The sequence below is a fragment of the Muntiacus reevesi genome, chromosome 4, assembly GCF_963930625.1.
Source record: "Muntiacus reevesi chromosome 4, mMunRee1.1, whole genome shotgun sequence".
NCBI lineage: Eukaryota > Metazoa > Chordata > Mammalia > Artiodactyla > Cervidae > Muntiacus > Muntiacus reevesi.
In genome coordinates, this window is record NC_089252.1 from 143,621,809 (window position 1) to 143,637,631 (window position 15,823).

The following is a 15,823-nucleotide window of genomic DNA, read 5'->3' on the forward strand; positions in this document are numbered from 1 at the left end:
TCTAGATAACGTCTCCCCAACTCTTGTTCCAGAAATGCTTTTCTGGAGAAAGCTTTTAGCTCTGGCCCAAAACCATCTGCCAGCACTTGTGACCAGAGCTCTCACTAGCCTTATTTGTCACCATGTCTGGTCTCCCAGATTGAGAAGTCCCTGCAGACGGACCAGAAGTTTCCTTGGAACTTCCTTCCAGGACAGGCCAGAGCCAGCTTCATCTAGAAGCCTGGACAGACAGCAGGTGACAGACTAAGCAGGACTCTGGAATATTCTTGACCTTGTTCATGTCCTTCTGAAGCAGAACCAGCCTGGACATCTGTTACCCTGTTACCCTGGCCCCTCCTCTACCCAAAGAGGCCAGACCCACTGAGAACTTCCACTGGAGATCTGGGCAGGGATAACCCCAGTGATTGCAGGGCAGTGAGGAGAGATAAGGCAGCCAAATTACTATAATGCAGTAGGTAAGCAGAGCAAATGCAGGGTTTGGGACCATTTTATAGGGAATTCATGGGGAATTGAGGCTGGAAGAGACAAAAATCTCAGAGGGGAGATGGTAATTTCATAAACGGAGAACCAAGAGGCCCTAGGTGGCCTGAAAGATATTCATGAACTACATATTAGGCTGACTCCAGCCGGCCCAGCCCTCTGACTATTTAAGGACTGAACAGGGACAGAAAGCCTAGCTGCTCCGCGTCCCTCGCCTGTTCACCCAGCAACCGGTGACCTCCACCTCCCAGCCATGAGCCGCCAGTTGAACCTCTACCCCGGTGGGGAGCGCCTGGCCTTCAGCGGCTGCTCTGCCATCATCTCCAGCCGGGTCAGCAGCAGCACCGCCTCATTCCGGGCCAGCGGCGTCAAGGGCACGGCCACCTTCGGCAGCAGGAGCCTCTTCAACTGCGGGGGCGGCCGGCGCCTGGCCCTGAGCTCCTCGGCCGGGCGGGGCGGCTCCGCGCTGGGTCCCTGCGCAGCCACTGGCGGTGGCCGCCGGGGAGGCTTCGTGGGCACCGTCTTCGGCAGCGCGGGGCTGGGGCCCGCGTGTCCGTCCGTGTGCCCACCGGGCGGCATCCCTCAGGTCACCGTCAACAAAAGCCTCCTGTCCCCCCTCAACGTGGAGCTGGACCCAGAGATCCAGAAAGTGCGCGCCCAGGAGCGGGAGCAGATCAAGGCACTGAACAACAAGTTCGCCTCCTTCATTGACAAGGTTGGTGCTGGAGCGTCTACCCGTCCCTGCCTTGGTGACCAGTGTACATGCGGGTCTCACTCTGCCCCTGCCACTGGCGTGGGAACTTGGGCAAGTTAGCTATGCTCTCTGAACTTCCCTTGCCTCTTGTGTAAAATGGGCGCAAGAGTAGCTCTAACCCCATAAGGTTATAATGAGGATGAATTGGATGTTTCTAAGGTGGTTAAAACAGTGCCTGGCACACCTTCACCCCACCCCTCCCCATTAAAGAGGAGCTTCATTCCTTTCTTGCTGGAAAAGACTCAGGAAAGGTGTCAGTGGCAGGAGATGCATAATGGGCCCCCTGAGGGCTCTCACTACCAAACAGAGAGATGGGTTTGCAGTTCCAGGACAGGGGGTGTCCCAGGACGTGATGCCTGGTGGACGAGAAAGACCTGGAAGGTAGGAAGTGGGATAAGGATGTAAACCAGTAAGGTTTTTAGAGGAGGTGAGAGGAAAGGGCTAGAAGGTGCTGAGGGGAGAAGATTTGGAAGGAGGTCATGTCAAATTGTGTGTGTATGTCCAGAAGTTGGGGCAACAGAGAAGATGGCTCTGGAGTCATAGGCAGTAACCCTGCTGAGTGGGAGGAGACAAAGAATGGGCTTCTCTTGTCTCCACCTGGAAAGATCTAGACCATGAGGGATATGATACTAATAATAGCTGGCACTCCTCAGTGCCTGGTGCTGACCCAAGTGGTTCTCATTTATCAACCCATGATTCAATGATCACTCTTATCCTGCAGAAGCTCAAATTAAGATAGACGGAAGCTAAGAAATGTGCCAGAGTAATAGAAAAGGCAGCAACAGTAGCCTGTATCCCTCACTACTGTACTTGGGAAGAGGAAATGAAGTAGTTGGAGAACAGAGGGCAAGAGTGGAAGAAATAACTAAAGAGATTGGTAAGAAGAGGAATGTTGGTGTAGCAGAGGCCTGACATTGTTCACTACAAAAATGAAAAACCTTCCGTCAATATGAATAGATTTGTAAAGATGTGATTGTGGTTGTCCAGTTGCTCAGTCATGTCTGACTCTTTGTGACCCCATGGACTGCAGCACACCAGGCTTCCCTGTACTTCACTATCTCCCAGAGTTTGCTCAAACAGACTCCACTGAGTCGGTAATGCTATCTAACCATCTCGTCCTCTGTCATCCCCTTCTCCTGTTCTCAATCTTTCCCAGCATCAGGGTCTTTTCTATTAAGTTGGTTCTTTGCAATAGGTGGCCAAAGTATTTGAGCTTCAGCATCAGTTCTTCTAATGAATATTCAGGGTTGATTTCCTTTAGGATTGACTGATTTGAACTTCTTGCTGTCCAAGGGACTCTCAAGAGTCTTTTCCAATACCACAATTCAAAAGCATCAATTCTTTGGCATTCAGTCTTCTTTATGGTCCAGCTCTCACATCTGTACATGACTATTGGAAGAAGCATAGCTTTGATTATACGCACCTTTGTCGGCAAAGTAATGTCTCTGCTTTTTAATATGTTGTCCAGGTTTGTCATAGCTTTTCTTCCAAAGAGCAAGCGTCTTTTAATTTTGTGGCTTCAGTCACTGTCTGCAGTGGTTTTGGAGCCCAAGAAATTAAAATCTGTCATTGTTTCCACTTTCCCCCCATCTATTTGCCATGAAGTGATGGAAGCAGATACCATGATCTTAGTTTTTTTGAATGTTGAGTTTAAAGATGTGACAATCTGCTTCCAAAACCAATGAAAGAAACAAACCAGGAGCGATTTAGACATCATGTAAGAAAGAACATGCAAATTACCAGAGTGACTTTCCAGTGCCATTCCCCAGTCACTATTTCTTCCTGCTTCTCATTTCCCTTCACTCCAAAAACACTGGTATTTATAACAAAAAATGCTGCCTTAACCCACATGGTAAGTCATGGTGGCAGATGATAGACAGCATTGCTTCTACCCACTTTCTGATTTCGTTTAAGACTGGATCCTATTTCTTGTCTTAGAGACAAGGTGGACGTGTCCCTCTGGTTGAATCCACTCTCTGAGGAACCTCGTTCTTTCATGACTCCCACTGCAGGATGACACCATCTGATTTCTGAGGCCCTGTCCTCACTCTTGACAGGCAAGAGCACTTGGGGGAGCGTTTGGGGGTCTATGACCACCTTTGGTTTCCAGGTGAGGTTCCTGGAGCAGCAGAACCAGGTGCTGGGGACCAAGTGGGAACTGCTGCAGCAACTGGACCTGAACAACTGTAAGAACAACCTGGAGCCCATCCTCGAGGGCTACACTAGCAACCTGCGGAAGCAGCTGGAGACGCTGTCGGGGGACCGGGTGAGGCTGGACTCGGAACTGAGGAGCATGCGTGATGTGGTGGAGGACTACAAGAAGAGGTGAGTGGAGAGGTGGAGAAATGCCACTGGAAGGTCTTGATTATAGGTGAGGTTGTGATTTGGAGCCAGCAATTTTGTCTTCTTGAATCCTTTGCTGATATCATTACTACTCTTTCTTGTATGGGAGGGAGAGAGATCTAGACAGGATGAAACGTAGGAAGAGAAAAAATCTACCCATAATGGTGCTCCAAATTGCCCAGGAGATGATGTGCTCATTTTAAACATTGGAAATGGAAGAATGTTGGGGAGTGGGTGGAGAGAACTGTCTCAAAACCAGATGAACAACCCAAATGGCTTTGTAGCTTCTCCTGAGTGAGGTTTTCTATAGGAGTTGCCAGGACTCCTATAGAAGGAAACATCCTTCCAATCTCAGAACACATCTTAAAGCTAAGCAAAAATGAGTTTGTAAAGGTTTTTTTTTTTTTTTTTTCATGGTGAGGCATCTCCATGCTGCTGAATCCCACTATTAAAGAGAACAGTTGAGAGTGTGTTTGGATGGGAAATGGTTTCTCCTTCTAAGTTGAACCTATAAGGAGAGAGAGTGATGCCCTAGCTTAGTGGGATCTGATATTTTGGTGGTTTGCTTCCAGGTGTTAGGATTTTTGGGGATAGATGACTTCTTCCACAAGGTGGTGAACTGGGCTCTTTTTCTTGGTTCACTTTTGATCTGCCCATCCATCTCTACTGAAGTCCCCCTAAAATGGAACTCTGGCCTGAGCCCTGTATGGGGCCCCTGGAGGTGGCAGTGACGTAGTCCTGGACTTCTGAAAGAACACAGATTGTGGGGACAGGCTTAAAGAACACCCCCAGAGAGCCCCCTCTTTAAATATGTGTACACACTCAAATACAATTTCCAAAATTTTGGTTCATTTAGTTTATAGAAAGCTTCTACCATCTAGCTTAATTGGAAAGCTAGCTTTCGTTGTCAAACCAGAGAAATAAGGGTTGCTTTCTATCAGAAAAAGTGTGGCTTCATATCTAAATTCAAGTCAAAATATAAACATGCACTGAGGACTATTTTAAAATCCACTCAGCAACAAACTAAGGGTGACATCTTGTACAGTAGGTTATTGAAAACAGTAAAAATTAAAATGATGTAGATTTAACATAATTAATACATCTATATTCTAAAACAAGACAAATCCATGTGTACTTTGTCATGGTTTAACTTTTAATTATACATTTTAATCTGTTTTTAAAAATTATATGTTATTTATTAAGTCCACAGTAACGTAAAATGCAGTTTTTCTTTATAAATGTTGTATGTATATGTTGAACTCTGATATTCAATTTTTAGAAGTAAATGATGAGAAGTTATTTATAATACATGAATGTCATCAATTTTGATAGCCATCATGATCCATCTTTTCCAATGTATTTTATGAAATAGAAAGATATAAGGTGCTAAAAGCTAATTGGTCTTCAATTAGCACATACTTTTATTTTTGTTAATAGGATGGATATAATGTGATAACATGTAAGATAATATGAGATAAAATTGTGATGGAAACAACTATTTCATAGTATAACTTGATAGAAAGGAGTTTTTAATTATCTTTTGAATAACACACATAGAATCTGAGATAAATCATATAGGCTATTTTTCTGTGTTTTACCCTGTGCAACTAGAAAAATCTGGTAGTCTTCAGAAAATGTCCCACTGTTTAAGTACTTTAAATAATCCACTTCACTAACCTGTACTACTTCAGCAATCCAACAAAACTTTATTTTCTTGGCAGCCAGTAACATGACTTAGGAAGTAAAAAGCTGAGAAGAATTGCTCCAGTTAATGTGTATGAAAAATAGCTCCTTTGGGGGCACAAAACATTTCTTTCCAATACTCTATTTTATTTGCTCTCACAAATGTCCTGTATTATGTTCTTTAAAGAATCCTTTTATTCTTCTTTTTAAACAAAAGGCCCCCTGGATAGGAGGCAAGGCAAGAGGGGAAGAGGGGATGTGAGACCCGAGCCCCACACCCCTTCCTCACCTACCCCTTTTCTGCTTATATATTTATACTCTATCTACAAGTCCCTGGGGCAAGGTGACATGTTCTTTGTTAATAGAAAAGGATGGAGTAGTGAGATCTTTAAGTGATCAGTGCTCTTGACCCTCCAAGCTACAATACATGTGTAATGAGAATATCTCACCCCCATCCAAACACCCTGTTTCCAAGACCTTGCTTCACCTGTGTAAGAAATAGGCATAACTTACAGAGAAAGGGAATAGCGTTTTTTTGGTGCCTGGGAGCTTTCTCCTCCGACTAGGGCTCGTACTAAGGTGCCAGCTGGTGGACAGGGGGATGACTTTCGGTTGTCACAAGGAAGGTGGGACAGCAGAACGTGCATGATGTCTCCATCACAGATGCATTCCCAAGTAGATACATTTTAGGGTAGCCTGACTATGAGCGAAGGAGCTGCACACTGATGCCTTTAAACCTGTCCTTGTCACATCCCCTTTCAGAAGGTTCTCCGTGCCCCGGGGGAACGTAAAGCCCAGGTTGTGGGCCACTGTCCTGCAGCTTTGGGCACAGAGGCGATTGCTGCCTGCTCAGTGAGCATTCGCAGAACGGAACTATCCCACTGGTGATGCTCCTTTCTCTTGCCCCACGCAGGTACGAGGTGGAGATTAACAGACGCACAGCTGCTGAGAATGAGTTTGTGATGCTCAAGAAGGTATGAGGCGGGTAGGGAGGGCTGGAAGAAGCCTGGGGGCTCCCTAGGGACCTGGCATGCAGATGTTTGTAGGATGAGGAAAGGGCCCTTATGGGTCACTTAGTCTCTAGGACAGAGATGGCTAGGCTTCTATTGTCCCTCTCATCTCTCAGGTCCCTTGCCTGGGCAGCATGTTGCTTCCAGAAGCTACCAGCTTTAGATCCAGGTGCAGGCATGGCCCTGCACATTGGTTGGTTTGCTCTCAGGGTCCGGGCCTCCCTGTGAAGCATGGTGGAAGGGGAGAGAGCAGGGAACCTGGGGCTCCTCGTGGCAGGAGGGAGGGCAGGGGGAGAGGCAGGTCTCTCTCTGTGTTCCCCAGGATGTGGATGCCGCCTACATGAACAAGGTCGAGCTCCAGGCCAAGGTGGACTCCTTGACAGATGAGATCAAGTTCTTGAAGTGCCTCTATGAAGGGGTAAGGACCCTGCTGAGCTCTCTGGTGGTCTGCTCCTCTTGCAAGTGGTTTCTGGCCCTTGGCCTGGATGGTCACATGACCAAGGGTTGGCAGAGAGGCCTTTTGACCTCTGCACTGACCCACATTGTCATTTGCTGAGGCCCTACTATGTGCTGAGCAGTGGGGGTAGGCTTTAAGGAGACCGTGATGGAGGAGAAATGATTCCTGTCCTCTAGGAGTCCATAGTCCGGTAGGGAAAACAGCATGTAAATGAGCTTTGGGAGAGCAGCGGAATGGTGAATTCTGCCTGAGGTGTCGGTGAAGGTTCCAGGAGAAAGGTGAGCAAGATTTCCGTGGGTGCAGGGAAGGGCTTGGACTCTAGCCTGAAGGAGTAGAATTAGGGGAGACCTGGAACTGGAGTTGTGCTAAAGTATGAGGGGCCTGGAGAAGTGGGGGTTCATTGGTGACTCTCTAGAGAACTGAGTGTCACGTAAGGAGTTCAGACTGATCCATGGTGGCTGTTGGTGCGGAGGGAGTGGGCAGGGTGGGAGGAGTCCTGCATGTGTGATGGAGAGGGCAGTCCCATGGGTGGAAAGCTCCATGTTTTCATCTCACACCCACAGGCTTGAGCACTGCAGGCCTCTGCTGAAGGCAGAGCTCACGTGCCGAGGAAGGGCAGGAAGGGGAAGCAGGGGATTTGCCAGAGAGGATCAAGAAAACGGACCCCCACCTTGGGAAACCTTTAACTGACTCCCCTCCCCTAACTGTCCTCCAGGAGATTGCTCAGATCCAGTCCCACATCAGTGACACATCCGTCATCCTGTCCATGGACAACAACCGCGACCTAGACCTGGACAGCATCATCGCCCAGGTCCGCACCCAGTACGAGGAGATTGCCCTGAAGAGCAAGGCTGAGGCCGAGGCACTGTACCAGACCAAGGTGAGCTGAGGGCCAGGTGACCACAGCTACCATCCTGTCATCATGTATGCAAGTGTGTGCTTGTGTGTGTGTGCATGTGTGTCGGGGCTGGGCAGAGACTTCCTGCTTCTTGGAGTTGGGCCTTGTGGAAATGCCATCCTGTGGTCCAGAGAGATCCTCCACAGTCTTGGCAGGTGTTGGGGGCTGTGCGTGGGTTAAGCCCTTCCCCAGCCAAGGCCCTTGCTGACAACTGAGGCCATGTCAGTCACTACTTCAATAAGATTCTGACGTCATTTCTGTGGACAATCCACAATCTCAGCTTTTCTTCTACTTCCAACTTTGTCAAAACGAGGACAGGAAATTCAGACTCCATTAGGGCTCTCATGTTTGAGAATCCGAGGATCCTGTTGAAGTGGGGCCGGGCCTTCCTATCCAGAAGGAAAGGGTTGTCTTTCTCCCTCTCCCTCTCCCCTCTTCCCTCCTCCTCTTGTGCCTGTGCTGTGTAGATAACGAGAAAGGTGCCCCGTCACTCTCCCTCTCCTCCAGCACCCTAAGGGCTGAATCCCCAACTGTCCTGTGCTCCTCATCTCTTGTCCCCCAATCTCAGATCCAGGAGCTGCAAGCCACAGCAGGCCAGCATGGAGATGACCTCAAACTCACCAAGGCTGAGATCTCAGATCTCAACCGGATGATCCAGAGGATCCGCTCGGAGATTGGGAACGTGAAGAAGCAGGTGGGTTCTATGAAAGGAGTCAGCTGACAGCACTCATTGGTTTGAGACCAATTATGGTTTGGTACAGTCAGTATGAGAACAGTTGTACTAGCCTATACAAATGAGAAGAGCATCCTGCCCTTCCCAGCACTGTGAGGATCTTCCATCAATCTGTATAAGGCTCATTATTAAAAAGGATAAAATAAGATCTCTCAGGAGAGAACAGTAGGAATCCATATGGAAGGATGTAGCGTCCTTTGTTGGGCATCACACTCCCTAAGTGCTGTAGGGTTTCCAAGGGGCTCTGGATGAGTGGGGACCCGAGTGAGGCTTCCTGTAGGAGGTGGATTACCTTGGGATGGAAGGCAGAAAGAGGGAAGGGGTCTGGTGAAGGAACCCACAGGAGCAGTGGATGTGAGGTGGGCATGTGTGCCAGAAGGAAAGACGCCCACCCTGAGCAGAAGGTCCATGATGGGTGGGTGGCAGGGAGCAGGACACTGCTAGGTAGGAATGGGTGGATTATGGGCAGTCTTCAAAGAGGGTGGTGGACCTTAGACCCAGTGCAATTGGTGAAAGGGCTTGGAAATTTCCCATGATGAATCTGTGCCAAAGGAAGGAGAGCCAGCAGTGGATTTTAGAAGAGAGTGGAGAAGGAAGATCGCCACCCAACCCCGACCCCCACCACACACACCCTCAACACTAGTCTTGGCTCAGGTCTCTGCTGAGTGTTTGCCCTTTCCTGTGGCTATCTGTGGGGGGCACTACACTGAACTCAGCCCATAGGAACACAATATGGGGCCATGCTTGTGATTCCAAAGCAAGCAAACTCTTGAATCTCCCTAAGTTTGTGGAGTTTGGTGCAAGGATTTAAGGTCTCAGCTTCCTGGGCAAGTCAAGTCCCCTATCTCCTCCTCTTCTCTGCCCTGCATGTGCACGTGCACACACACACACAGCCCTCCTCCAACAGCGGAATTAAGAACCTATGGTGTTTTTATTTAATCAAGTTCTGCATAAATGAAAGAAAAACACAAGGTGTTTGAAGCTACCTTTGGTACCCAATTACTCTATTTATCTGATAAAATGCTCTGTGTACATGTTTAGGCAAACTTATCACCAGAAAATGACATTTGTGATGAAAAGGCCACTGTGCTTTGGAGGTCAGGGGAGATATCCTCCTTGGGGAGCCAGTGGGGGTCACTGTTGATGCTTGGTCCCCAAGGCAGCTCCTCTTGAGGGCTCTCAGCCAAGGTGCTTTCCTGCCTTTTGACCTCTCCACCAAAGAAGCCCACAGTTAAACATGCAGACTCTGCATCCAGTGGCTCCAGAATCCAGCTGCTAATTGTTTCAGAGGAACCAATATTTCAGGTCTTCCTTTCAACTCATGCCACATTCACAAGACCCAAGCTTCTGGAGTCCCCCAAGTTCACCTGCAGGATCTTGGTCAGTGACAAAGAACAGAGGACAGTTTGGTGGAATTCGAGTTGTAGAGTTTATTGCATCCTCCTAAATAATAGGTCTTCACAATCCTGAGGATGGCGATGCTTTTCCCTGGTTCGATAGCTGGGTCCTAGGTTTTTCTGCTGAGGCTGTGAACACTCACCCGAAACACTGTGGATGCTTGTATGGCTGGAGGCCTGCCTGGTTGAGGAGGGTAGCATCACCTGGACAGCAGTGAAAAATTCCATTTGGCCTCAGGACCAGCTCCTCTCCTTGGAGTGAAGCAACTTTGACTCCAGAAAAAGGGAACAGATCCTAGGATCCCACCAAAGCCTAACCCAGTGACTGGCAAACACACTCATGACTGAAAGGCCCAAGACACCCTCTCTATCTGCCCAGCTTCCCCTGGATGCAGTGCTGAGCCCCACCTGCAGTTTGCTTCTGCAAGTAACACCTAAAAGTGAAGTTTGTAAACTAGTAAAACCTGTTAGTTATGCAAAAGTATTATGGAGGGCTGTTGCCTTGTAGCATGAGCCTCTGTGCAGTTTGGGAGGCCAGATCCTCCGTGGGGTAGGTTTATTGGATAGACATTTTATTAATAGGAAATTTATTGGTCCCTATTTTTTTCACTATTTACAGTATCTCCCAAGATATCATTTACACTATGGGGCAGAATTAAGGCCAGGGACCCAGAGACTTTTTAGGGTTGGTAGACTTTTTAGGGTTGGCAGAACAGCTGATGTTACTAGCTGACTAGTAGGGAGACTATGGAGCCTTGTGCCCAGGTGGCCACCATCTCGATCAATACCTTTCCCCTCCTCTCTCCCAAGGTAAGGACACTCTACCTCTATAGGCCATGGCATGAGCCGGACTGAACTGTGCCTGGAGTTGGGGGGAAGGACAGATCCTAGACATCACCTCTAGTGATGTTCAGAAAATGGGAAACCAGAAGGACCTCAAAGCATTTACCATCAGTCAGGATCAAAAGAAGGGCGGTTTTCTGAGCAGGATCTCAGAGCTATGCTCTGACCCAAAGCACTGAATCCATTTGCCCCTCAGTGCTCCAACCTGGAGATGGCTATCGCCGATGCTGAGCAGCGGGGCGACTGTGCCCTGAAGGACGCCCGGGCCAAGCTGGATGAGCTGGAGGCTGCCCTGCTCCAGGCCAAGGAGGAGCTGGCCAGGATGATGCGTGAGTACCAGGAGCTGATGAGCACCAAGCTGGCTCTGGACATGGAGATTGCCACCTACCGCAAGCTGCTGGAGGGCGAGGAGTGCAGGTGAGGGGGGGATGTCTTTTGTTTGAAGCATTATCTCTGTGCTTTAGTAGGAAGGTTGAGGGCAAACAGTTTGGTTTTGTTCAGGTCCTACTGAGGTGAAACTCTATAAAGAATGGTTTTGACATGGTGCGGCAGGAAAGACCAGAGTTAGACAGCAAGAAGGACAGGATTGTAAATGTCCCAAAGAGGTGGTTGGGGAGGAATTGAAGAAATTGAGATATAGAGCATCCCTGGCCCTTCATGATTCATTCTTGAGGCGAGTGGGAGGGGCAAGATGGTCTCTAAGAGTCACCTAGGTTCAAGATTGCTCTGGCAAAGCCTGAGGCCCAGAGAGGATGTGAGCTCACTCCTCTTAATTGTCTAAGACCAAAGGCATAACTAGTCGGAAGCAGGGGCACAATTATCCCACACATCAGATAATCCCAAAGCCACTTTGATGGAGAGGCTGACTCCCTGCAGCAGACTTTTCGTCTTAGTTCTCTGTTTCTTGAGAGGTCCCACTCGGGTGTTTGGGAAGAAAGAAGGCTGGGCTGGAGTGGAAGGCGTGTCTGAGAGGGGAGGCTGATTCACTGAGGGATCTCCCTGGATCGAAGAGGTTTAGGGAGGTTTATCTGATTTTCTTCTCCCTCTGCAGGATGTCTGGTGAATATCCAAATTCTGTGAGCATCTGTAAGTATCTGCAGTACCTAGTTCTGCCCTTAGTCACCTACCAGAAGTCGAAGTCCCTCTATTTTCATGACACCAAAGAAAATTTAGAATAACAATAATAGAGTGGGTTAAGGGGAGACTTAGGGGCACAAAGAGGGAGCTGGATTTAGTAACCAAGGAGAAAAACAGTATTGTGAAATACTATTTTAATACAGGTTATACAAAAGTATAACCTATAGAGAGATCAAATGATATCCAACAGTATATAGTCCCAAAGTCTACTTTAAGAATTATACTTAATGACTACATTCCATTTCTTTGAGGTCAGTCCATAAAAGAGGTACTGGATTGAAATAAGAAGGAACGAGAGGAGCCTGACTGGCTGAATGATGAAAAAAGCAGAAATAACCTCCTGCAGATTTAAAAGCTAGAGAGAGCACAGGGTTCTATTATAGGGTACTTCCAGCAGCCCCTTTCTTTAGCAGAAGTATCAGAAGGCCTCTGTGAAGTGCCTTTCTTCATCTGGTCCTATCCAGATGGAAATTCACTGCTAAAGTCTGCTAGTGCTTACAGTCTGACATTGATAGATCCACATAGACTAATTAGGAAAAGGTCAAATACATGGGGTCAAGTACATGAAAAATGACCAGTGCTGATGAAAATCTCTTAGTAAACTAAAAATAGACAATGGAGAAGCCACCCCAGGGGAGAAAACTAAGGGAATGATCAGGATGTCCCAGGAAGCTGAATGAACTGGGTCTTTTCTTGCCGATTGCAGCCGTCATCAGCAACACCAGTGCTGCGGCAGGAGGCACTGGCTTCAGCATGGGCTTTGGTGCCTCGAGCAGTTACAGCTATAAATCCTCAGCGGTGGATGTCAAAACCAAAGGCAGCTGTGGAGGCAGCGAGCTCAAGGATGCTTCTGCCAAAACCTCAGGCAGTAGCTGTGCAACCAAAAAGGCCTCGAGATGAAGGGCAGATGAAGGCTGGCTCACGAGCAGAAAGCTGCAAAATCACCCATCTCGCCACGTCCTCATCTCCTCTTCTGGGTCCCCTTCCCAAGTCAGGAAGTGCTTCCTCTGTAACCACAGCCTTGGTCCCATCCCTGCTCCTGATTCTGAGTGGGGTGATGCTCTGATGCAGGGCATCCAGCCACGGGCTCTCTTGGTGACCTCCTCCTTGGGCACCTTTCTCTGGGTCACTGCCCTGTATGCAGAGATTACACACATCCCCAGGATATTCTCTGTGACCAGGGGCAAGCCCCTCTGTCCTTGTACCTTTCTGGGTCTTCACAGTCAAGGGGTTCTCATTGTCCTCTGATTGGGGCCATTCCCAGTTCTCTGCTTCTCTGCAATAAATGGTCAATGCCATCTCATTCTCAGTATTGAATCTATTGCCCGGCATACTGACATCTGAGTTGCCCCATCCAACTCTTCTTGGTCCAGCTCCTGCTTCCCTCTGGGTCCCTGGTCTGATACGGATCTTTGCCGTCTGGCCCTGGCCAGAGCTGCTCCTTGTAAACAACAGAGATTTGTTACAAATTTGCCTCTAGGCGGGCTTGGGTCTTCCTGGGCACCTGGGCACTTACTGCAGGTAGGCCACACAATGGCCCTGTGAGCTGGGAACAGTTGCCCCCGTACAAAGACGCTCAGGCCGCTGTGATCAAGGAGCTGAGTCACCCCAGGGCTCTCAGGTGTCTGAGTTTCAGCGCAGCTTCCTGCTCCGCCTCTCAAGAGCTCCCACAGTGTCCCTACAACTGTCTCTTGTTGTCAGAGAGTCATTCCTTCTTCTTCCTTTCCTCTCAGTCTCTTGCCAACCCACCTCCTATTTGCTCTCCCACACCATCCTTGCTTTCCTCCTCTTCCAGCTGATTCTTTTCCATCCTCAAGTTTGAGGCCAGCACGCCCACTGGCCTGTGTATGCCTCTCTGTCTGCTGTATCCATGTAGCAGTAGCTCATGAGCTTTGGCGAGTCTGACATCGTCAGGCGCAGGGAATACAGGAGTCAGCAAACTGGCTCATAAGAGCCTGTCCTAGGGGAGCTCAGAGTCTGGTGGGGAGAGTAAAAATCAGCGATTAACAACGAAACACAGGATATGGCAGGCAGGGATGATTTCTGTGAAGAAAAATTACACAGAGTTAAGAAGAGTGTTCTTTGACACATGTGTATGTTTCTGTAAGGAAAGTTTGTTTTCTCAGAAGCAGTTGACACAGTCGCCTTGAACGAGGTGCTGAAGAGCAGAGTCCTCCAGGGCAAGGCCACCTTCCAACGATGAGCCTCGTTTGAGGGTGACTTTCAGGGTGCCTGTGACCCCTTCTCCCCCTCGTCATTCCCCAGCCTCATATTCCAGTCTTTCTTCCTGGAGTCCAGGACTTTTCACACCTCAGGACCTTAACAAATATAACTTCCAATCTCAAGTGCCCGTGCCCCATTTCCTGAAAGCCTGCTCATCCTTGGTGGTGCAGCAGAATTGCCACCTCCGATGGTCATGCGTTTTCTGGTCCCTCCATGTGGACTCCATCAAGTCATAAAAGCATAAATGAGAAGGAACATTAGAGCTTGTGGCCAAGAACTCCCCGAATCCCCCCACTATTATAGGCCAGCAAACAGGCCCAGATGGCTAAGCGCTCTGCCCACGTTCACAGCCCTGATGAGTAGCAGAGTGGGGACCGGGGCCCTGCACATCCATAGCACTGTTCCCGAACCCATATTACAGTTGAGGCTCTATTTTCCAGAGCTCCATGTTCTGTTCTGGGGCCCTCAGTCTGGCTTATGGTCAGCACTCTGTAATGTTTGTCATAGGTATGCATGGCTCCGTCTCACCCACCTTCACTGGGGAGAAAGAGCTCATGTAACACACGTGTGTCCTGATGATTTGGCATGCAAGTGATGAAACACAATTGTGTTAAGAGATTTGTGTCTTACATTTGTTCATGTGTATGCTATTTATAGAATTTATCAACCAAATTGAGACACTTCTGTTCTGGACATAATCTAAACTGGATCTGCAGACATCAGGCGTAAGCCAGGACTGTGTCGGGCACATGCTAGCTTATGTCTGGCATCCTGGCTGAGCGTCATATGTTTTGGCTTCAAATCCTGGCTCTTCTAATGGCTGGTTGTGACTGGGTACAAGATCCTGCCCTTGTAAGTGGGGTTGATACAAGCTGGCCTTTGATGAGAGCTTTCTACATGCCAGGTACCACTCTCAGCACAACAGCAACAATGAATTCTCCCAACAACCCAACAGGTATGGTTGTTATAATGTGGATCTCACTCATGATATGCTGAGGCTCAAAGGGGTAAAATAATCCACCCAACGTCACACAGTAAATGGCAGAGTTGGGGGTCCAGCTGTCAGAGTCCAGTCCATGTTTTCCATGCACAATGCCTCCATACCTGCCAAAGTCCTCACTGTGGAGGAGAGTTGAGCACATGAAAAGGGATAATGCGAGTAATACAACATCTGGAATACAGTTTGCAGCCAACAGATGTTAGATGTTATTATAATAATCACTGTTAATGCGTGTTTACAGGGCCTTTGTGTTTACCAGCTGTGCCCTGGTCCATGAGCAGTCAATCCAGAGCAGCACTGTGCCCAGAGATCTGACTCAGGTGGGCTAAGTGCAGGGCCAGGGCCAACACTGGGTCTATTCATTGACACATGGTCCCATTCACTCAACCAACTGCTCATTTCCAACCAGGAAGAGTAACTCCTTGGGGCTGGTATTTTGTGCCTACACTGCCCTCTGCCATCAGCCCTAGGTACTGCACCTTCCAACCCTGTGGCTCTGGGGGGAAGACTCTTAAAACCAAGAGGGTGTGAGACAACCTTGGTCAGGCTCTGTGCCCACCGTGGAGCTGCCAGCTGGAGGAGATGCTGTTTCTCTCCCTGGCATGCTCAGGCAGGCCCCTGCCTCCATGTTGCCCAGGTCCTGGCTTCTGTCTCCCCTCCTTCTTTCCCATCCCTCCTTTCACACGACTGAGGGGGTGGGTAGGGGCTGTGGTAGTGCTGGCATTGCCACAGCCTGAACCTCTTTACATCTAGTCAGAGAATTCGGGATCTTCCGACATCTCTTCCTCTATGGGCTGATCCAGGAGTCCTGGGAGGGAAAGCTCCCATCCTTCAGCAGTACTGTGCCCCCGCCTCATCTGTGCTG

At 48.7% G+C, this 15,823-nt stretch overlaps 1 protein-coding gene across 2 annotated transcripts; it reads left to right on the forward strand.

Annotated features, from left to right (window-relative positions):
- The first annotated feature begins 733 nt into the window (after positions 1–733).
- Positions 734–12,635, forward strand: LOC136166047 (keratin, type II cytoskeletal 72). Of its 2 annotated transcripts, XM_065932070.1 has the most exons (9): positions 734–1,195; positions 3,345–3,559; positions 6,174–6,234; positions 6,593–6,688; positions 7,443–7,607; positions 8,194–8,319; positions 10,795–11,015; positions 11,650–11,684; positions 12,442–12,635. In XM_065932070.1, exons 1-9 carry the CDS (start codon positions 734–736, stop codon positions 12,633–12,635), a joined length of 1,575 nt encoding a protein of 524 aa, XP_065788142.1. The 2 variants fall into 2 exon arrangements, with proteins under 2 accessions (XP_065788142.1, XP_065788143.1); XM_065932071.1 differs by lacking the exon at positions 8,194–8,319.
- Positions 12,636–15,823: the final 3,188 nt, after the last annotated feature.

Coding starts and splice junctions, on each gene's coding strand:
- LOC136166047 (XM_065932070.1), top strand. CDS start 734: ATGAGCCGCCAGTTGAACCTCTACCCCGGTGGGGAGCGCCTGGCCTTC. Junction 1,196..3,344: donor TCGCCTCCTTCATTGACAAG/GTTGGTGCTGGA, acceptor TTTGGTTTCCAG/GTGAGGTTCCTGGAGCAGCA. Junction 3,560..6,173: donor GTGGAGGACTACAAGAAGAG/GTGAGTGGAGAG, acceptor TGCCCCACGCAG/GTACGAGGTGGAGATTAACA.